The sequence below is a fragment of the Manis javanica genome, chromosome 4 (assembly GCF_040802235.1).
Source record: "Manis javanica isolate MJ-LG chromosome 4, MJ_LKY, whole genome shotgun sequence".
Classification (NCBI taxonomy): Eukaryota; Metazoa; Chordata; class Mammalia; order Pholidota; family Manidae; genus Manis; species Manis javanica.
In genome coordinates this window covers 128,828,392-128,850,705 of record NC_133159.1, presented here as the reverse complement: position 1 = coordinate 128,850,705, position 22,314 = coordinate 128,828,392, and the positions used below count along the sequence as shown (strand labels likewise).

The 22,314-nt window shown below is 51.3% G+C and overlaps 1 protein-coding gene across 1 annotated transcript; it reads right to left on the bottom strand.

Moving 5' to 3' along the window:
• Positions 1-1,991: 1,991 nt before the first annotated feature.
• Positions 1,992-21,702, bottom strand: ALOXE3 (arachidonate epidermal lipoxygenase 3). Its single transcript, XM_073234858.1, has 15 exons — positions 21,337-21,702; positions 20,541-20,745; positions 19,396-19,477; positions 18,739-18,858; positions 18,286-18,411; positions 16,168-16,271; positions 15,513-15,685; positions 14,625-14,768; positions 14,332-14,535; positions 14,152-14,238; positions 13,446-13,615; positions 12,702-12,823; positions 7,893-7,993; positions 7,151-7,321; positions 1,992-2,728 (listed from the first exon to the last, which is right to left on the bottom strand). Exons 1-15 carry the CDS (start codon positions 21,481-21,483, stop codon positions 2,549-2,551), a joined length of 2,136 nt encoding a protein of 711 aa, XP_073090959.1. The 5' UTR covers positions 21,484-21,702; the 3' UTR covers positions 1,992-2,548.
• Positions 21,703-22,314: the final 612 nt, after the last annotated feature.

The window sequence follows — 22,314 nt, the reverse complement described above, 5'->3', positions numbered from 1 at the left end:
GAAGTATGTCATAAGGACATGTCTTCCATCAGGCGTTTCTGGGTCTAGGCTGGTATACTGTAATAGGGCTTGAGTGAGTCTGTCTAAGAACTCGGAGGGAGTTTCGTCCCTCTTTTGAATTATGTCTTGAAGCTTTTGAAAATTGACTACATTACGAGCTGCCTTTTTCAGACCTGTTATTAAGCAGGAGGCAAAAATATCTCGAGAGCGGAGATCCATGGTGGTGTTATAATCCCAGAGTGGGTCTTGTTCGGGGACAGCGGTGGGGCCAGGGGGGTAGGTGGGTTCAGTCCTGTGGTTTTCGGTAGCATGAGTTTGGGCGAAGTCCCAAACTCGTCTATGCTCTTCAGGGAGGAGAGTATTGGCCAGGAGCATGAAAATGTCATGATGCGTGAGGCGCTAAGACTGGAGGGTCCATTGAAACTCCCTGATGTAGGTCGTGGGATCAGTGGAAAAGGAACCTAGGCATTTCTCAAGTTGGGCTAAATCTCCTAAGGAGAAAGGGACGTGAACACGCACGATGCCTTCGGATCCTGCTACTTCCCGGAGGGGGGCAATAATTTTGGGAGGCCCTCGGGACCGAGTCTGAGGGGGAAAAGGCGGAGGAGGCTCTTGGGACCTAGTTAGAGGGGGGTTGAAAGGCTCAGGCTCGATCTGCCGGAGGGGGGAAGGTGAGGGGGATGGAGGTGGAGGGGGTTAGGTGGGGGAGGAGATGGTGGTGGAGGGAGGAGAGGAGGGTGAAGGGAGAGGATGGGAGGCTACTGCGGGGGTGGAGGCAGCGGCAGCGGTGGAGGGCGGAGGGGTTGTAGGACGGGGAGGGGCCGAAGGGGGAAGCCTGTATGGCGGAGGCTCGTCAGCTAGGTCAAAGGTAATTGAAGAGGGGCTGGGAGTGTGGGGAGGGGAGGGAGACAGCTTACAGGCTAGGAGAACTTGGAACGGGGAGCAGGTGGTGCAGAGGCTGGGATTTTGAGCTAGGAGGCGAAAAGCTTCCATATGGGGAATCTCCTCCCATTTTTTCAGGTGCTGGCAGTAGTCAAAAAGATCGCGAGTGATGTTAGGATCAAGAGGTCCCCCTGCAGGCCATTGGTTGTTATCGTCTAGGGGGTATGTCGGCCAATCTTGGGAGCAGTATTTACGGAGAAGTTTTGGTTTTATATCAGGTGTTAGGGAGAGGGTAGCCAGATGCTTAAGCAGGCATTCAGGAGGTGAACTTTCAGGGAGGGATGAGGAGGCTCCCATGGTTAAAGGACAGAGAAGGAGACAAACAGGGGAAGACAAATGGAAATCCTCTGACCGGAGGCAGACGGCAAGGAGACAAAGGGCGTCCCCGATGATCCTTGGTGGTCTGCAGAAACTCGTATACGAGTCGGAATTTCTTAGGAAGTGTGGGTCGTCACCCAGACTTCCCTAAGAAGGCAGAGTGCCGGGGTCACGAGGTACCTAGTACTAGGAATTTTCGGTGGACAGAACGGATTTCGGCAGGCAGAACGGAAGGAGGAAGGGGAAAAGGGAGCGTTCTCATCCACAAAGAGTCACCTCGTGTATGGCTGTTGGAGGAGGGGCCTGAGGGTCTGCAGCTGCTGTGAAGGCCAGAGGCGGTGATTTATGGCTGTTGGAGGGGGGCCTGAGGGTCTGCTGCAGCCGTTAAGGCCGGAGGCGGCGATTTATGGCTGTTGGAGGGGGGCCTGAGGGTCTGCAGCAGCTGTGAAGGCCGGAGGCGGGGAGAGTTCCCTCCTCATCCCCCAGCGTCAGAGCCTTGCCAGACGATCACGGTCAATGGCACTGCAATAGCTCGGGGAAGAGTGGCCCACTCGGGGGGAAAACTTATCTAAAGGCCAGAGAGGAGTGGTGAGTGTGATGAGCCAGCGCCGGAAAAAGAGGATGAGGGCAAGCTGCTGCTGGTGTCGGGGGGGAAGACAGGGCCCAGTTGGGGTGTCCTGTCTCCCGGGTTTCGGCACCAATGAAAGGAAAGGAGCGACACACAGCAGCAATTCACCGGAGAATTCCGCTTTATTAGGGAAAGGTGCTGGGTTATATAGGAAGGGGCATGGGGTGATTGTGGTGTTACTTCTACGGGATTGGTGGCTATTGGCTAGGTGCTGGGATTGGGAGGGGGGCGAGAGGTGATTGGGCTTCAGGTGGTGCCAGCGGGAACCGAGGACCCCGAAGAGAAGCCAGAAGTTCGCCATCTTACTGGTGGGGGCCCTTCAGGAAGGAGAGCTCCCAAGCTGGGAGTCCTGATGAGAGGTGGTAGATTTTCACAGAAGCTGCCCAAAGTAGGGCAGAGGTGATGGGGTTCCTTCCTTTGGGAGGGCCTGTTGTGCATTTGACTTTAGCCAGTGGCCTCTCATCCTGGGCACTGGTGCACTAGTCTCCTGCAGCTCAGGCCCAGTTTGTATGATGCTAAAGCACTGTTGGGTAGAAAAGGTCCCTACGTGCAGAGAAGGTTCAGGCTGACTGGAAACAAGGAGGACAGAAGGGCCTGGAGGACCCTCAGAAGATGGCCCTCCTCATTCTTGGGCTTTTCTAGGTCGACAGGTGGAGGGGGTTAAATGGATACGCTGTTCTCGATGAGGGGAGGGTCCAGGTAGGCGTAGGGCAGGGCCAGGCCCCTGTTCCGCTCCCGGATGTCCCGTGAGATCTGGGCCAGGCGGCTCTGGAAGGCGGCGATGCTCCGTCGCGGGGCCTCCTCCGTGAAGTGTTCGTCCGGGTAGGTGCCCAGTGGCCGCTGGAAGAAAATGATGTGCCGGGTCAGGATGATGCTCAGAATGGGATGAAGAATAATGAAGAAGCACATTTGCCAACAAATAACAAAGCAGCTTCCAAACTTATGACCCTCCCACAGCTACTGTAAACCCCTCAAACCACGACCGCAAACCACCAGTGCAAGCACCCTGCACAGGGCAGCCGCAACTGCATGGCCTGCAGTGTGGGAGTCAGAGTGGTGGGCCCTGCGAGCCGGCCATCCCAAGGTGACGGGGTTAGTGCGCCCTCTGCTGGCAACCCCCTGCCTGTGACTGACTCGGAGAGTGCGTCTGAAGAGGATGGTGGTCTAGGCGATCTTTAAAGATCCCTTCCAGTGCTTGACCCACTACTCTCTGAACTAAAGGAACAGAACCACAGTCACAACAGATCTGAAATCAACGTAAACACACTTCAGCCAAGAATATGCCTACTACCCCACAAAACTCAACCCTTTGAAGGCAACCAGTTCCAAAGCACCTTCCCAGTCAACCGACTTGAGAACTGCCAACACAATCACATCCCCATCCTCTGACTGGAGGTATGGCACCACCAACCACAATCAAGAGATACCGCAATGACCTCCGGGTAGTGCCACCCTGTTGGCAGTATAGGACTGCCCCCTTCTCCATGACCGCACCACACAACTGGTCCCCACTATAGTTCACCACCCCAGCCGCCTAACCAGCACACACTTCCAGGCCAATATCACCCTCATATGAAATAACTGCTGCCAGTAACTCTTGATGTTTAAAAAATTCTTTATTTTACTGCACTGGCATGGCCCTCCAGGACAATGTTAAATCACAGCAGTGACAGCGGCATTGTTTTCTTGTTCTTGACCTTAGTGAAGCAACCTCTGCTGTTTCACTGTAAGTTTAGGGTTTTGTTTTCTCAAATATACTTTTCATCAAAACCCTGTACGAGAGTTTCATTATACACTTGAGTTTTTATTAGTAATGCCTGTTCACATTTATCAAATGCTTTTTCAGCATCTATTGAGATGATTATATGGTGTGCTTCTTTATTGAGGTAATGAATTATGTTGTTAGATTTCATAAGGGTGAACCAACCTCTCATTCCTGTCATTCCTAGAATAAACTAGACCTTGTCATGGTGTATTACTATTTTACTATTTGCTGTTTGTTTTACTATTCTCTTACTATTGGCCTTCATTAGCTGATGATCTCTTTTTAAGACTGTTGTAGCTAAGTGGAACAAGTTTATAATTTTATCTTCTTAATTACAGCTAACATGTTGCAAGCAGTTCACCTGGACTACCCCAAGGGCACAACAATCCTGTAAGACAACTACCCTTATCATTCCCACATTATAGATACAGAAGCTGAGGCTTAGAGAGGCCCAATTACATACCCAAAGCCACACAGGTGGGACATGTGGATCTGGGACTGGAACTCACTACCTTAGACCCCCATTCCGTCTCAACAGCCCTGCCTTTGCCAGCTGCTGGTATCAGCATTCCCAGTAAAATAACTTGGGAAGCTTCTACTTTTTTCTATACTTTTAAGCAGTTTGAACGATTTAGGAATTACTTGTTCCTTGAAGGTTTAATACATTCTCCCTTTGCAAGGAGAGGGTTCAGATCTTTTGACAACCTTTTCCACGTATGTATGGTTTTCACCTCTTCTGGTGTTCTGTTTATCCTAGAAAATAATTTATTTCATCGATATGTCCAAATTTGCTTGCATAAAACTACAACTAGTATTTTATGTTTTCAATCTTCTCTGTATTTGTGGCTGCATGCCTTTTCCACTCCTAATGCTGTACATTTGTGTTCTCTCTTGTTTTTCTTGATTAGAATTGTCTCTGGTTTCTTTATTGGTCTTTTCAAAGCTTTATGTCTTATTTGCTAAATTGACATGTAATTTCTAAAACTATAGTGTACTTGTCAAAAAAGCCAAACACAGAAATATGACAGACTGGGTTGAAAGCCCACTTCCTAGCTGTGTGACCTTGGACAAATTGCTTAGTGCCTCTGAACCTCAGTTTTCTCCCCTGGAAAATAGAACTACCATTGATTGAACATTTATATGCCAGGCATTGTATTAAGCATTTTAACTATAAGCTACTTATTTATTTTGTGTTTTAAAATAGTGTATATAAGGTATCGGTTTAATGACTGAGACAGGGTAGATCCTCCAGAAGTGTGTTGACTGCTATTGTTGTCATTATAATTTTCCAGGTTAAACTTCCCATTAGCTTATGAGGAGGGAGCCCTCCACCCTCATCCTCTTGCCTACTCATCCCTTTCCAGTGGGATACCATGATTTATAATAATATATACTTGTTCCTGTTCCTGGCATAAAGCCCCTAATACCCTTACAATTTTGTAAGTGATAGGGTGTTAAAGGTGTCTTTTGTTATTTATAATCCCCTTTCAACCACACCTGTGTTTGTGTTAATGAGGTGACTTCTGGAAAGCCCCTAAAGTTGGGGGCTAATTGCCAGGAGAATCAACCTTGGGTTTTTCAGTTCCATCCTCCAACCTCTGGGGAGGGGAGAGGGACAGGAGGTTGAAATAATCCCCAGTGGCCAATGATTTAATCAGTCAGGCCTAGTAATTAAACCTCCATAAAAATCCCCAAAGTAGGAGTTCAGACCTTCCAGACTGGTGAACACATGGAGGTGCTGGCGGGGATGACCCCCTTTCTCACACACCTTGCTGTGCATCTCTTCCACCTGGCAGTTCCTAGGTTGCATCCTTTCATAATAAACCAGTAATCTAGTGAGTAAACTGTTTTCCTGAGTTTCTGTGAGCCATTCTAGCAAATGATTGAGAGGGGAGTTATAGAAACCTCTGCTTTATAGTTGGTTGGTCAGAAGCACAGATGACAACCTGGACTTGTGAACTGGTGTTTGAAGGGGGCAGGGGTTGGGGGGGGCAGTCTCGAAGATCTGAGCCCTTAACCTGTGGGTTCTGAATTAAATTATAGGACACCTAGCTGGTGCCGAGGAATTGCTTGGTGTGGGAACAACCCCCATACACTGGGTAGCCAGAGTACAGAGGGAGAGTGTTGAGGGCAGAAATCAGAGTATTCTGTGAGTAGACAAAAAAATGAGTTTTTTCTCTATAATGACAGAATATCTCCAAATCCTTGGGAGATGGGACCAGAAAAGAACTCTGTGGACAAATTCCTGGCATTCCCAGGCTATGAGAGAGTAAGTTAAAACTTGTTGGGAGAGACAAAATATCTTCACCAAACCGAGTCAAGCATGAGAAAAGAGGATATTCACGTCATGTCTGAGAAAGCAAGACTAGGAGGGCAGAGGCATGACTGATAACCCAATGTGCAAATGGAGATGATGCTAACTGGTGATTAAAGGAGAGCCTACTCAATGGTCCCTCCTGCCTCCAAAACTGCCCCTCCCATCCATCCACAGAGGTGCTCTTGCTAAAACACAAAGTTAGCCACATCATCCCAGGCTTAAAACTCGTCAGTGGTTCCCACTGTCCTCTGAATGTGCCCACACTGAACCATTTATCCTACAAACACCAACAGACTCTCACCTTCCCTCCACTTCATTTCCCTTGGTCTTGTCCTTCCTCTACCTAGACTAAACCTGCCCCTCCTTTGTCTGCCAAACTCCTGCTTATCTCAAGGTTTCAGCTTAGATGTCACTTCCTGCAAGAAACTTTCCCAGGTTCACGCGGACTCAGTCAGTTTCCAGAAGGCCAGTCCTCACCTCTACCCCTAGTCTGTAAGCTCATGAGAACAGGGTTCCTATCTGCTCACCATTGTCTGGCACACTGTAGTTGCTCAAGGAGTGCATGCTGAAAGGAGGAATCAGTACATCGATAATTCCTACAACACTGTGGTGCCCTTTTTCTTTTATCTGTGTGTCTCCTCAACTAGACCATAGCATTCTGGGAGGTAGGAAGGTCTCATTCAACGTCATGCGCTTGGTGCCCAGGGCTGCGGTGCTGGTCTGATCCCAGCACCCAGCATACTGACCCAAAAGTCCCAGCATCAGACTCCCTGTCCAAACATGTGGTGCTGAATGTTTGGATGAATGGATAAGTGGTTGGGGGGCGAATGGTTGATGAAGGAATAAATGGCTGACTAAATAAATGGATGGATAGATGGATGGATGGATGGATGGATGGATGGATGGATGGATGGATGGATGGATTGGACAGATGGGTGGATGAATTGGTAAACTGGTAAATTGGATGGATGTTGTACCCTGGCCACTAAACTGGTATTTGCGTCAGTGTATGTTTTTCAGAGTCAGCTATCATTTCCTGAAGAAACAGAACAAAAGCCAACAGGCAGTGATCATAAATGCCAGCAGTCAGTCCCCAAGCCCCCCCAAGACAGCAACCACCACCTCCACTGCCCAGGCCCTGCAAGCCCCACACCCACTCGGCCCCACCCACTACACGCACCTGATCCTTAGGCTCTTGGCTGACCAACCAAAAGAGGAGAAGGTTGTTACAGGTGGTATTCACTTCTGGGAGAGTATCCAGGTAACTCTTCAAGGTGGTGGTCCCCTTGGTCTGGGGTGGCGGCTGCCTCATGGATGATGGGGCATTGGGCATCCAGGACCCAAAGTCGTGCTGCAGAGACCCCCCACCCCAGCTGAGTCTGCTGGCCAGAGTGGGAGGACCAGCTCCTTCATCATTATCTCTGATCCTGCCCCTACCAGCCCAGGTGTTGCACTTGCACTTGGGAAATGAGGGGATGGTGGAAAGGGAAGAGAGGGTGGGATATAGGATAGAAAGTTCCAGAAGTGGGGCAGGAGCCTGGCTCATCCCTTAACACTCTCCACCAATGTTCCTGGACTGGATGGAGTGAATCACCAAGGAAGCAGGGGCACTCAGAGAGGAGGTAACCCTCGCAAAGGGCTTGGGCTGGCATGCCACACAGAGCAACCTGATACTCCACCTAGCCACGTCTCACCCATGACAAGGTCCATAAATTCTACTCCCTACACAACACCAATTCGAGTCACCATTACAATCTTGGACCCAGCTCCACCCCAGTCATCATCCAACTCCAGCTCTGACCAAAAACCCACCCCAACCCTGACCCACCCATGCTTGCAACCCTAACTCTGGCCTCACGTCCACTGCTGAGCCTAACCTTGCATGGCCCAGTGTCCCCCAGGCCTGCCCTCTACGGCCGCACCTGCCCACTGTTGACAGCGGCATGCTGTGCCGAGCAGTTGAAGATGACTGCAGTGAGGAACTTCACCAGCTCTCCTGGGGTGCACAGCCGGCGTGGGAAGCCTGGGTGTGGGAGGAAGGAAAGAGGGTGTGGATGGAGGTGACTGGACTCCTAGGGGCAGCTCAGGGCTGGGGCTCACCACAGGGGGAGGGGAGGGGGAGAACTGAACATTAGGCTACCACTGTCTTTTGACTAAGGGTTGGGCTGAGGTTAGAGTGATTTACCACCAAGGTTTATGGTCTCTGAAGGGGGTCAGGACAGGATGCTGGGTCCTGGGATCAGACCAGAAAATGCCCACCCAACAGAGCTCACCATGGAGAAGCCAGGTTCAAGTGAACAGCCAAGCTGTCTCTGCTCCCCGACTGCCAAGTCACTTCTGTCTGCAGCCCACATTAGCACTTATTGGTTGAGTTCTACAAAGTTCCCCAAGACTTGTCCAAGCACCCAGGAGTAGATCACCCACTGCTGGGCTTAGCAGCAGAAAAGATGAGCAGAGTGTGTTACTCATCAATTCATAATAATGGAAGCAGAGGGAAGCTCTGAGGCCAGGGCCTGATTCTTTGAGGAGAGGGCAGACCGGGCAGAAGTGGGCCCTGGGGCTGGCGTGGTTAGGGACTTCCCTGGAGGAAGAGAAGGGGCCTCTGCGTGAAGAACACGTGAGCTTTGAGTAGAAAAAGATGACAGAGGGAGGCATTTTCAGGCCCTCACTCCTTGTCTCCCTGTACATCACTGGTCTCATCCAAGTTGATGGCTTTATCCACTTCCCACTGGCTGACGGCTTCCAGATTCACAGCTCCAGCCCTGCACAGCCCCTGAACTCTAGACTCAGCACTGGGCACAGATCAGCAGCTACTGCCTGACATCTCCAACCTGAAGGTCCACCAGCCCTCTCACCTGGAACATCTGCAAACCCTGATGCTTGACATATCCCTCCCACCCCGCAACAGGCTCCCACACCATCCCTCCTCTCTCAGTGGTCCCATTTCTGTCCTCTTTCTCCAATTGCTCAGGTGGAAACCCGTGCACTCACTGCTCTTGTTTCCTCATACCACACATGTTGGCAAACACTTCCAGAAGCCAAGCTCATCCCATCACCTCCAGTCTCTACCATCTCCTCCTGGATAAATCTCACTGCTTCCACCCTTGCCACTGACAGCCTGCTCTTCACATGACAGAGTGAGTGACCCTTTAGAAGCATAATCTGATTATGTCACCCTTGCTAGAACCAGCTAGGGACTCCCACCTCCCACATCTTCCCATGGCCCTACTTGATCTGGCTCTTGCTCCTTCTCTGGCTTCATTTCCTTCCCTACGTTTCCACCCGACCTTACTCTACTCGGCCACACAGGCCTTCCCCAAAGCCCACAGACTTAGCAGTATGCCCCCACCCCCAGGCCTTTGCACTTACTATACACCTGCCTATATGCTCGTTCCTCAGTTATTCACAGAACTAGTTCCCTCACTTCCTTCAGGTCTCCATGCAAATATCACCTCCCCTGAGGGCAGTCAGGGCCTTCCCTGACCACCTATCTGAAAGAATCCCCCTACCTTGACATGCTATATCCCCTCATGCTATTTTGTTTTTCTTAGCATTCATAACCACCCAACATATTTATCATCTGACTCTTCCCGCAAGAACATTAAGCTCCATGAAGGCCAGGATTTTTGTCTGTCATGTTCACTGCTTAGCCCCAGCACCTAGAACAATACTTAAAGTTAAGCACTCAGTAATTACTAGTTGAATGAAGTGAATGCATAAGAAGGTCAGAAGTCACATTGGGAAGGAATGGGGCATAAGCAAGGCGAAGAGACAGGGAGGGTACTTGTTGGAGGTGAGACAGCAGCAGTGTGCCAGGATTACTGGGGTGGTGGCCCTGCAGGCTTGGCCAGCAAACAACAAAAGGCTGGGAAAGGTGGGACTGGTTGAGAAGCAGCTGCCACGGTGCAGGAGTAAGTAGTGTGAGGACTGGAACTAGGGCAGCAACAGCGGGAAACGATGGAAACAATAGGCATGAGCCACCCAACTGGATTGACAGAGAGAGGAAGGCCAAGGGGAAGGTGAGTCAAAGATGGCTACAAGGCGTGGAGTCGGGTTGGCTGGAGAGAGGCTGGGGCAGCAGGACAGAGAGGTTTCGAGGAAGAGCCAGGTACCTGCCTGGGTGTGTGGGAATTTCCTGAATATTCTGTTCGTGGTTGATATTCTGGCCTTAGGGCTGAGAATAAAAAAGTAAGGAAGTCAGGCCATCTTTGGGAATTTTTCTGAATCTCGTATTGTTTTTTTCTTTCCCCTTGAAATAGGAGAGCAAAAGTCATACTGACTGAGGTTAATGAGCATGTTTTGCCTTAAAATGTATGACTCTAGAATAAGTTTATACTGTCAGAAGAGGTTCTTCAGTCTGAAGGTTGTTCTGATGTATTAAATCAGAGACAAGTTTAATAAAGTAAGGGAGAAGATTTGAGCCAATAGTAATTAGTCTCCCTGTGGCTCTTCAATAGGGAACAGCCCCAAAGACAAAAGTAACTGCCTTCAGCAGGGGGTGAGGAGTCAGGGGCAGAACTGCTCTTGTTGAATCTGGTTGAATCTTGTTAACAGCAATTGTTGAATCTGGGCAGTGTGTAAATGTGTGTTAACCATTATTCATTACACTCTCTCCTAATTAAAGGTAGGCTTACAAAGCCTGGGGAGGGGTCACCTTTTCAAAGATCCCAAGGAGATGGGCTGTTATCACCTTAACCTAGAAATCAACGTTAGCATCATTAACAGTGAGACAACCTGACATTATGTGCCTCCCAATATGATGCAATGTAGAGAGCACAGCTTCATTTGAGAAATATCCTTGCCAAAAACATTTAACCTTTAGATATTACTTCTGGTTGACAAAAAACACAGGAAATAGAGGAACAAGATAAATGACATCATAGGATGCAATTAGATAAATTCGAAGGTGAGGCATTCTGCAGAACAACTAGTCCTGGGGTTTCAGTAAGTCCATGTCAGATTCATGTAATTTAAAAGAGGGGGTGGGGGCTGTCCTGAATTAAGAGAGACTTTAGAGTCAAAATAAACAACCATATCATGTGGTCCTTGATTGGCTCAGGCATCAACAGGATCAACTGGGGGAAAATGAGACACATGAGGAAATTTGAATATTGACTAGATAAGAGGATGATATTGGAATTATTGTCAACTTTGTTAATCATGATAACAGTAATATGGTTCGGAAAAACATTGTTCTTTTGAGTTGCATATTGAGTAGGAGTAAAATGAAATACAGTACTTTAAGAGACTTCAGCAATAAACAAAAGCAACAGATTAATCAAATATGGCAAAGATGTTAGCAATTGTTGAATCTGGGCAGTGGGTAAATGGATGTTAACCATTATTCATTACACTCTCTACTTTTAAGTATGTTTAAAATATACATTACATTATAGTCTCTACTTTTGTATGTGTTTCAAATATTCTGGGTTGCTGTTTTTTTAAAGACTGGGAACCCATTGCAGGTAGGGCTGCAACAACTGTTCATTCTGTTTGCGGGTGACCTGAGATCACCCCTCCTCCCAGGGTCTCTCCAGACAGAAACTCCTCTGGGAGGCCACCAGAAGCACTAAGCTAGCTGAAAGCCACATCCCTTCTGGGAGAGGATGTCCCAGGCAGTGAGTCTTCCACCCTCGGGCCAGGCCAGGGCTGGGGGGATTGAAGGATAGACATTAATGCCACTTGGAGCTTTTCCTTTTCCCCCACTATACAAGATATTGAGGCCTCTCCTGCCTTTTCCACTGCCTGGAGTACCAACCACATACTATAGTGGCACTAGGGAAGTAGGCTGTGAAGAGTTGCAAAAGGTGTATAACCTGGTGAAGCCAGGAGTTATTCTATCGTGGGATGACTTATAGTTTTCATGTGCTGGTCTCAAAGGTGACAATGAGATGGCTAAAAAGGTAAGTCCTTCAGGGAATGGGGAATGGGCGACCTCCAAGTCTGGAATCAGCTCAAAGAAGGAACAGGAGAAAGGGTCAATCCCTTAGGGGCAGGGAGAGAAAGGAGACAGTGATCCAGGACAGGCCAAAGCCAGGATGCAAAGACAGCAGAGACCAGGGAAGAAGTGGGAGGTTCTGAAGGACACATCCTCCCTGGAGCTAAGAGAAGACTTTAAGGAAGGCAGGGTGGTGTGGGGCATCTGCTTGGCACCGAGGCTAAGCAAAGGAGAACTAAGAGAGGGCCGCTGGTGTTGGGTCTCAGAGGCTTCTTAGGAAGTGTCAATCAAGAAAGAGAGAGTTAGGGTGAGTTAAGGAGGAATCAGGCAACAACAGGACCAAGCTACTCCATGAAGCCAAAAGAAGTGAGAGGGGTTGGTGGCTGGTAGGAAAGGCCACCAGGCAAGACAGGCATGAAAGAATATGAGAGGATTCCAGAATCCTTCATGTTTAAGGCTGGAGATGGCTCCTACCACATGAGGCAACATATCCTCAGAGCTCACCATGCAGAGGTGAATGGATGGGCTCATGTAAAGGTTGCGGAGGAACCAGAGGGGCACATTGTAGCAAACCGAAGCAAAGGCTTTGGAGACCGTGGGAGTGGGCTCTGCATTCCACCTCTGCCACTATCTGTGCAGCCTTCTCTGTGTCTGTCCCTCATATGTTCAGTGGGGCTAGTAATAGGAGGTACTTCAAAGGCTGGTCCATAAATAAGAACTGAGTAATAGGGATGCCGGGGTGAGCACTGGGGGGTCATTGAGCACCTGTGGCTGGAGGACCGAGAGGGGGTACCTGAGCTTTCCCGGCCCAGGAACGCCTGAGCAAAAATCTCGCCAACCCAGGCCTGCAGCTCCATGTCCTGTTGCACATACGCATCGCTGGGATAATAGTAGCCCACGATTTCTGAGACAAAGCTGTAGGAAAGAGATGCCCAGATCAAGGCTGTGACCTCAGGCTCAGGCTTGACCAGAAAACCAAGGCCCAGTGCCACTCAGGCTGGGGAGAGACAGACAGCCAGGGTCCACTGAGAGCCCACAGTGGTTCAATGAGAACGCCCAGATACAGTTGGAAGGCAAAAGCCCAGGCTTCCCTCAAGTTTTACCCCAGAGTCATGGGGGCTCTGAGCCTCCTTCCCATGCAGGGGGTTGGGGGTAGGGTACACCAAGGACGGTCTGTCTGACTCATGCTGCCACCCCTTCGCACTCAGCACAGCACCCAGGAGAAAGGAAGACCTGCCTGTCTGGAGGCTCCAGTCCACACCTAGCTGTTGGATCTGCCCTGACTCCTGTGGACACCCCGTCCTTCCCTTCCTCCACTGCATTCATGCACAGCCAGCCCCGTCCCAGCCCACAGCTACCTGCCATTTCATAGGGAAGCCCAGCCCCAACTCTCATTCTTCGGATGCTCCAAACGGCCTGAGAACACCGGAACCCCTAGCACCAAGTGCCCAGCTTACGTGAGCACGGGGCTCCACAATGCCCCTGTGTCAAGAGGCCCTGATGGGGCCAAATTAGCTGCCCAGTCCCAGGTACACACCTCTCAATGGCCGCCCAGATCTTCAGGCCGTCGTCTCGGTAATAGTAGTTGGGGATGGCCAGGACGCCGCGGGCCCGCAGGCTGTCCGGAAGGCAGAAATTGGTGTAGGTGAAGTGGGCCAGACCCGTGCTTATGAGGTAGAGAAGGCCTTGCCTCCCGATGGACGTGACCTGAGGACAGAGCACAGCTCGGCTTCTTCCGCGCCGGCCCAACCCCCACCCCATGGCTTGGGGGCATGGGGCTACTGACTGATCAGAGGGGATCAGTTGATCAAACACTCCAAGACCACGGATCAAATACCTATAAGGGTCTGATGCGCGCTGCGGAGATTCCGGCCCTACCACGTGCATAGGAAGTAACCCTTAGGTATTTGGTAACTAAGAGAACAACGAACTGACGGCGGGGAGGAGAAAGCTGGTTCGGCGCAGGGTCAAGCCGTGGAGGGGGCTCTGTGATCCAGCTGTTTGCCCTGCCCACCTCAAGGAGCCTTTGGAACCTGGGCCTGAGTGGGTGGGGCCTGTGGATGGGGTGGTGGGCAGGGCCAGGGGTTGGTGGGCGGGGCAAATATGAGACTGGAGGGCGGGGAGGGGCTTGTGGGGGAAGGCTGGCAGAGACCATAGAATAGTATTGGAGGCTGTATAGGGCTTGTAGGCGGGGCAAAGCGCACTTGGGAAGGAGCTTCAGAGGCGGGGCGGGAAGGCCGCACCTTGTCCACTAGGCCTTCAGGGTTGAGCAGCGTGGCCCGCGCGATGGTGTTCACCTGCAGCGTGTATCGAGTGTGGGGAAGCAGGAGCTGCAAGCGGGATGAGGTCACAGGAGCCGAAGGTTAGGGGAGAAGGCCGCCCTGACCCCGCCCCCTCTGTCCCCGCACGGGGGCCGCACAGACCTTATAGATAGGATGGCAGAGAGGCAACTGACGCAGCGTGGCCATGGCGAAGGCCTCGCACAGTAAATGCGTGCACAAAAAGTGCGTGTTGTTCTCGTGCACCAGGAACTCAGAGTTGCGCACCCACGTCTTGGCCAGCAGCCAGTCCCAGTCAGAGTCAGTGGGCAGAAAGATGGGGTTATCTTGCCCTGGGGTCTGGCTGAGCTGCGACCAAGGATAAGAAGGAAGTGAGGCTCAGGAGAGCCAGTGTGCCCCCTGAAGCCCCGCCCCCGAAGCCCCGCCCCAGGCCTCACCTGGATGGCCAAGGGCACCAGCGCCCCCTGGGGATTGAGCCACAACAGGCAGAGCGGGGCGGCCACGTACTGCTGGCGGCCGTTGAGGCAGTGGACCGGGGCCTCCGCCAGGATCCAGTAGTCCGCCATGAAGATGTTCCCCCTCTGCGGAAGGCGCACAGAGGCTCAGAGTGCCCTCCCCACCCGCGCTTCGCTTCCCTCTGTTCTCGGCCCACTTCCACCGCAGCTTGGGCCTCAAGAAATGCTTGGTGCCTGCCCTAATGGCGAACGCTGGGTTCCTCACCCTTCCCAGAATGTCCAGAATGAGGTCCTGCTGAATCCCTCTTGTGCAACCCCTCACCTGGCCTCCCAGCTTGGACCAGCGAGCGTCGTCTCGCCCTCCCCCTCTACCTGGTCCTTCCCACTCTCTCAGAAACCCTCAGTGTATCCAAACAGCAAAATCAACACACGGCGAAAATTCACCAAGCATATCTCCACCCTTCTGGAGGATGCCTGAGGGCTTGGCTGCCCCAGAGAGATTGGCTCAGTCATCGTCCACACCCTCAGAGCTGCTAGTTAACACGGTTGTTCTTGCTGGATCTGGTGGCACTGCCTTTGGCCTGTCCTATAACAACCTTTGTTGGGCCTCATCACCTGGGATCTTGGAGGCCCCAGAACACAAGTGGGGCCTCCTTCTCCAGGCTGTCCTGCCCATTCATACCACTTCACCAAGCCCCATCTCAGGCCTCAAGTCATCCGGAGCCCCATCTGGCCCTCATTAACACTGGTTCTACTTAAAAGGCACAGGACCAGGGCTGCCCAGAGGGTGAGGCCCACACGTTGGATGCAGCCCTGGCCATATCCCCTTACCTTCCACACCCATCCCTTTCCATATGGCAACTCACCCACCTCTAGCTCTGTCTGCAGGCAGGTTCCTGGTCCCAGTAAAGGGGCCACCATGTTATTGGTGACAGGCAGTTTGCTGGGCAAGCTGGAGAGGCAATGGAGCATGACAGGATTGACACCATTCAGGTACTGGTACCCAAAGAAGCAGTCCTCATACCAGTGCTCTGTGACATACTCTAGGAGGCAAGAGAGGGAGGCTGGTAGGACTGAAAACTACTTCTCTAGATCCTGCTTCTGCCCAGCCTTCTGCTCATCACTATGGCTTAGGTCAAAGAGATGGTGTGACTTGCTCAGTTGAGTGGCAGTGCAGGGATTTGAACCTAGGTCTGGATCTGAAGTTCACAACTTTTGGTGCTGTGGGTAGGGGAAAAGAGGAGAGTGCCCCTGATCAGGATCAGGACTCCCTAAATGACGTGACCCTCTGCCAGGCCAGCAGAGTACGTCTCTGTCCTCACTTCCCTATATTTTTCCCCCCACCCAGAGGAAGGGGAGATGCATGGGTTCCTGAGGGGAACCTATGAAATTGCCACCAGTGAAACCAGGAGCACTTGCTGAAGGAATCCAGAACAGTGGAAGAGGCCCTTTCCCAGGAGGGGGCAGAGGGGTTTGAGCACTGGGCAGGGTGGGAGACAGATGTCTCCTGCCTGGGTCTGCACACCTGAGGTGAAGGTCTTGTGGCACCAGAAGATGTTACGGATGTCATCCAGCTTCTTCCAAGAGCCTTTGCGGTCTAGCAGCCCTCGAAGCTTCATGCCCAAGGACCTGAAGGGGAAGGGTGAAGTTCAGGCCAGAGGCACTGTGCCCCCAGCCTAGAGGCCTTGGGGGACCTGTCAATGCCCAGAGCAGAGGTGCCTAACAATCCCCCTGGGAGAAAAGTCTAGTGGCCAGTTGAGGCTTTGTAGGGGTGACTCCACATGTGCATTTGGCGTATGTGGCCACATGGTGCAGACAAATCAGCTTCATTGGCCTGCTTTCTCCAAGCTTCCATCTTGTCGTAGACCTTCCCTGCCTGCAGGTCAAAGCCCCAACTGGTAAGGTTGGCCAGGAACCTCCATCCAGTTTCTACCATCCTTTCCAGCTTTTTCTCCTACCCTATGCACTAGATAAGGCCAACCATGGCCTTCTCACTAAATATAACCAGAGATGTACTTTGTACACTGACTGGCAAAAGTCCAGTTGGCAGCCTGGGCTGTGCACTTTTCACTTTGTGGATGTCTGGAGTGTTTGCATATTTTACAATGAGCATGTGTTATTTACAATCATAAAAAAACACTTGAAATGAAGTCTGCTTTCCCTACTTGTTCAATGTTTTAAGCTGTGCCTCTCCTAGAAAGTGATCTCCTACATCTCTAGTGTCAAGCCTATCTGTTCTTGTGTGTGCATCTTAGATGCAACATCCTTCATGAAGTATGGCCTGATGCCCCCCAAACACATACCTCATGTGCCTTTCACAAAAAGCTCATCACTGCCTGCATTACACTGTAAACTCAATGTACTCATATCATCCCCCATTGTACTGTGGGCTCCTCAGGGCCAGGACTGGGCTCTGTACCCCCAACATATCCAGTTCATAATAATCACTCACTAACTGGGTCAGATCAAAAGCAAGGGAATGAAACATAAACATCTAAGTGTGTGGCAACTGCTCAGTCAAGCAGGCTGTGTAAGGAAGCTGATGTGCCATGAAGAGTGTGGCCCTTGGGGTAGGGAACATTAATGACCTCGCAAGCCCAGGGACACCTTCCTATGTGTCCACTAAGCTGCTCCCTCCTCACTCCACAGCATTTGCTGAGCTCCTGCCCAATAAGGACCTGGGGATGGGAAACGGGCAGAAGAGCGGTGGTTAAAGCAGAGGCTGAGGAGGCAATAAAGGAGAAAGGACAAGTCTTCCCTTTCCAAGGGCCTGCCACAAAAGCCCTTCAGAGCACCCTGTAGTTGCCCTACACTAAAGCCCAACTACTGCCCCTGGATGGCTGCGAAATGCCAGCTCCCTCTTCCCACTGGCTTTTCTTTGAGCCCCATGCAGGCAGTCCTGGTGGTCCCCCAGGCCCTCACTTTCCTAGACCTGCATATCCATCTGGGGACCAATTCAGGTGACTGCCTTCTGAGATGTTCTCTGGTCCCTTAGCCCTGACAGAGCCTCAGCTGTTGAGCTAAGCTGCTGATGACCCCTCTGATTGCTAACTGCTCCAACTGCTAAGACAGTCATGCCCGGTCTCCCCCATGGCACTGTGAGTTCCTCACGGCTGAAGACTCTATCCTAATACTTAACAAAAGATGTACTCAGTGACATCTTTTGGGAGAGTATTTTGTGCTGTGTGTTATCTCATTTAATTCTCCCCCAAGCCCATGGGGTACGTACAACTATTACTGTTATTCTACAAAGAAGGAAACTGTTTAGAGAGAAAGAGGAAACCAAAGAAGTATTAGTTCTGGAATTTGAACCTGAGGTGGTCTGACCCCACTTCCTTAAAGCTTACGGGCTAGACCTCTATGTCCTACTCCACATGATCCCATGGTCCCACGGTCTGCACAGAGTAGGTGCTCAATTAACTGTATTGGTTTGAAGAATAAAAAGAGAAGGGATGACAAAGGAGCAAAGAGGAGGAAATGGGGAGATAGAGAATGGAGTTCCCTAAGGAGAGAAAGGGGGAACCTGAGGGCAGAGAGGAGGAGATGGGGGGCAGGAAAGGGGGACTTCAGGACAGAGGTGTGCATGTGCATCCAAGAAGCAGAGGCCAAGGCACAGGAGTGCAGGGAATGGCAGTGTCCTCACGCAGGGATGGCATTGAAGAGCAGCGAGGTCGTCTTTGTGGCTGAGTAGCGAATATTGGGTTCCATGTGCAGCAGGGATGGGATGTCAATTTTCATGGGGAAGCCAGGCAGGTACTGGTTCCCACCACTGGGAAGGAGGGAGCAGAAGGATGGAAACCAGTCAGAGGGACCTGCAGCCCACTCCCCTAAATCCTTGCCCTCTCTCCAGGCCCCAGGCCTCCTCTAGCTCTGGGTCCCCTCCCAAACCCCGACTGCTGTGGGCTTAGGCCTGAAACCACGTCCTCCTCTCTCCCAGACTCCTGGGGCCATCCCCACCCAGTCTGTTCCTGCCACTTGAATTAAACTTCACATGTTATAGATCCCACTCCTCCTTCCAGGCTGCTTGGGCCCCATCCTCCAAGCAAACTTCTCTTCAGGCCCTTCACCTTCTTCCCAAGCCTGAGGGTTCCCTCACCTGTCTCCCTGGTCTGCACAAGGTGTCCTCTTGGTCAAGGCAAATTTCTTGTCTGACTCCATCTCCTCAAAGCTGCTGACATCCACAATGCCAGGAAGGCCAGGGGCATAGACTTTCCAGCTTCCAGGCAAAAGAAATCAGAAGCAGTGAGCCAAACTTAGGGTAAACATAAACCTTAACTTTTAAAGACATGACTTTAAATTAAAACTCCCATAAGTCACCCACTTTCTGGGTACATTATGAAGATTTGGAAATTTCTCCTTGAAGGCTTCAGATCGGGATAGAATTTAAGGATGACATGAATGTCCAGGCTGGTTTAGAGCTGGGTTTGTGTTAAGACTAAGATCATGGCCAGTTTGGGGGTGAGGCTGAGAATGGGCTGAGATTGGTCAGGACTGGGGGCCCATCTGCTACCTGGTCACATCAAAGGCAGCCGGAGGTTGGGTGTGGATTCATTGATGGTATCAGGACAATTGTTAGTACTGGTGTTCTGCGTCTGGACTCAGAGTCAATATCAGATTGAAATTAGGGTTAAATGAAGGTCTTGATCAGAGTTGGGTCCCCACGGTTGGAACTGAGGTCAGAGTTAGTAACAGTCTGGTTAAGGATGAGGTCAGAATAAAGATGAGGAAAGAAGTTAAATTAGGCCACCCTTACCGGTAGCATTCCTGTCGGGCCTGGAGTTCCCGATTCCTATGATCCAGAAGGAGGGGAAGGGAGTCCTGACAAATAGTTCTTGCTATGGAGAAATGAAAATTACTCATCGTACAAGTCTTTTTTCAAACAACACCTCCTCCATCAAAGTTTGCCTGAATCTCCTAATCCTTGAACCCAGTCCCTCAGGGGCATGGATTCCGCATGTTCTTTGTACGTTCCTCAGCAGAAGGGATTCAGACCAACCTCATCCCAAACTTAAAACAATCTTCTTAAATGTTTGCATGTTTGTCTCCTTTCTAAAACTAAACTATTTGGGGACAGGAGTCACATTATATTCACTTTATGTAACCCCAGCATCTAGCATGGTGCTCGGGCACAAAACATGCCCTCAACAAATGACGATAGTGAGTATATTTTGTGAAGTGATAAATGGACATGCTATGATGAAAGAGGAGGGTTTAGAGGTCTATGAAGAACTTGCCACAGGCTGAAGGGTAATTCACTCTGCTCACCTTAACCTGGAGCATCAGCTCTCATCCCTAAGACTCAACATTCAGAGCAGCCTTAGCCTTGCCTCTTTGATCAGACAGCTCAGGAGATATGGGGCTCCAGAGGCTGAAGGAGCTTGAGCCCAGCATCCTTGAAAGACCCCCAAATTCAAGAAGGATTCCTAATAGCATCTCACAGGAACTTCATCCATGACAGAAAAGCCAGTGGTGGTCAAAAGGCCCTTTCCAGTCAAAGTCTCTCAATATTCAGGGCTTCTCCACCTGTTGAAATCTAATTACTCAGTTTGCAAGTTAATTCCTCTCCAGGCTCCAGAGGAATTCACTCTGGGGAAGTGCAGAGACCTTCAGTGGAAAGCAAACCATATCTGTGTGTGTTTGTGTCTATGAATGGTGTGAGTATTTGTGAATGTGTGTGTCTCATCTCTGTGTGTCCAGGGGATAAATACTGCCCAGAAAGGCAGAGGCTTTCAGAGCTTCCAGAGGCTCACCTTTTTCAGGAAGTATCTACTTGGGATCTCTGAGTTCCAGTTAATCTAACCTCAACTATATTCTGTACACCCTGTGCTCTGCGAGGCCCCATCCCTAATCCCAACAGATGCCTTCTGCAGCACAGGCCAGCCACTGCCTCTGGCCCACCTGTTCCAGGTCGCAGCTCTATGGTGCAGAAGCCCTCAATCCACTGATAGCAGGGGAAGTGGGAAAGGGTACCATCAGGGGCAGTGACACAGATGCGACTGCAGTACCAGGAGTCCTTGGGGAAGAAAGCATAGCGCTCCTTGTGTAGACGCAGCAGCAGGAGCTCACCCAACTCCGCTGAGCAGCGTACCTTGTACTTCTGCACCTGAGGAGACCAAGACAGTGAGCAGGTAAGAGGCAAGGAACTGCTAGAGCCATCCTTGCACCTTGCAAGGTGCATCTACACCCATGCCGATTCTGACATATAAACCTGAGTTGCCACTAACCCATGTGGTGCTTTTGTATGAATTAGAAAAAGCAGCCAAGCAGGAGTAGCCACAGCTTCCACAGGCACTGTGTGTGAGCGGAGTGGCTTCTGGATTTCACCAGTCTCCCTGGCTGCCCACACCCATGTGGGCAGACAATACTGGGGCCTTGTAGAGGCAGGCAGAGAAGAGGAAACCCAAGCTCAGAGAGAGCAGGCAACTTGCCCAAAGCCCACCTTCAATTATGGGAGAAGATAGGAAGCCAGAGGAATTCTCCTGACTTCCTGCTCAGGGTTCCTTCTTCCCAGCCCTGCCTAGGTAGGGCTTATCATCCCTAGTAAAGACAGGGACCAGAATAGGAAGGAGGTGGGTGGGCACCCAGAGTTCTGCAGAATGTGATGAGTCCCGGAGGAATTACCCTCCCCTCCTCCAGGGTCCCCTCCCCGCCGGCCCTTCCAGGGCTTGCTCTTCCCTCTCTCCTCTGTACTCACCGATCCAGTGGCGAAGTCCCTGCCCACTCGATCCAGCAGCTGCTTCGGGCTTTCACCACACGTGCCCACCAGTGTGACCAAGATGTTGTCCAATGTGCCGGCCATCAGGTAGGGACCAGTGGTCACACACACGCGGTACACGGCCATGATGGGAGGGAAGAGGGGATGCCCTCCCCACCCCCAGCGACGTTGGCCACAGCAGCAGCTCCCCTGGAGGAGGTGAGAGGCAGGCCAGGCAGGGCTGGGCTGCTGAGCCCCTGGATGGGGGTTGGCAGCGCAGGGTTAGCTTCTGAAGAAGGGCCAGATCTCTCAGGGATGCTCCTGGGCTCTCTCTCTCTCTCTGTCTCTCTTCCCGGAACTCACTGCCGCTGTTCATTGAGGGCTCCCTCTCCCCGCCCACAGCCTTGAGCCCTAATAGTTGTTTGCTTGTCTCTGGCACAGCCGCTCCCTCTGGCTGACTGGACAGGGCTCACCCAGCTATCAGGAGCCTGGGTCGCACGGAATGGGAGGGGCCAGATGCTCCAGAAAAGAAGTTGGTGACGCCTGTATGATTGGGACATTGCCCTCCTCTTGGTCATGGGCCGCCTGATGCCCTGGGGTCCTTGTCCACCCACTCCCCAATTTCCTCTCAAGACCGTTTCCTCCTCTCTCTCTCAGCCAGAACCCGGCACAGGGCACCTGCATTTCTACTTGTGCATCACCCATGTGAATCACTATACACAAGGAGCCACACTCGACTATAATTCACACGTGACACAGCCACACGCCGGTGAGTTGCACACGCATCCCTGTACACTGCATGGGGGTCAGAAACAACTCTCCTGCCACCTCCCACCCCTCATCCCCGACACTCTGCACTACCATCCCCACGCCCGGCTCCCAGTGTTCCCGGTCTTAGGTACGCCAGATGTCGGTCTCTCCCTTGGAATGGGTCGGTCAGGAGACCGAAATCGGTTCCAGGCGTACAGCGTCTTTAGT

Coding starts and splice junctions, on each gene's coding strand:
- ALOXE3 (XM_073234858.1), bottom strand. CDS start 21,483: ATGGCCGTGTACCGCGTGTGTGTGACCACTGGTCCCTACCTGATGGCC. Junction 20,746..21,336: donor GGGACTTCGCCACTGGATCG/GTGAGTACAGAG, acceptor TGGTCTCCTCAG/GTGCAGAAGTACAAGGTACG. Junction 18,859..19,395: donor GCCCGACAGGAATGCTACCG/GTAAGGGTGGCC, acceptor TTTGCCTGGAAG/CTGGAAAGTCTATGCCCCTG.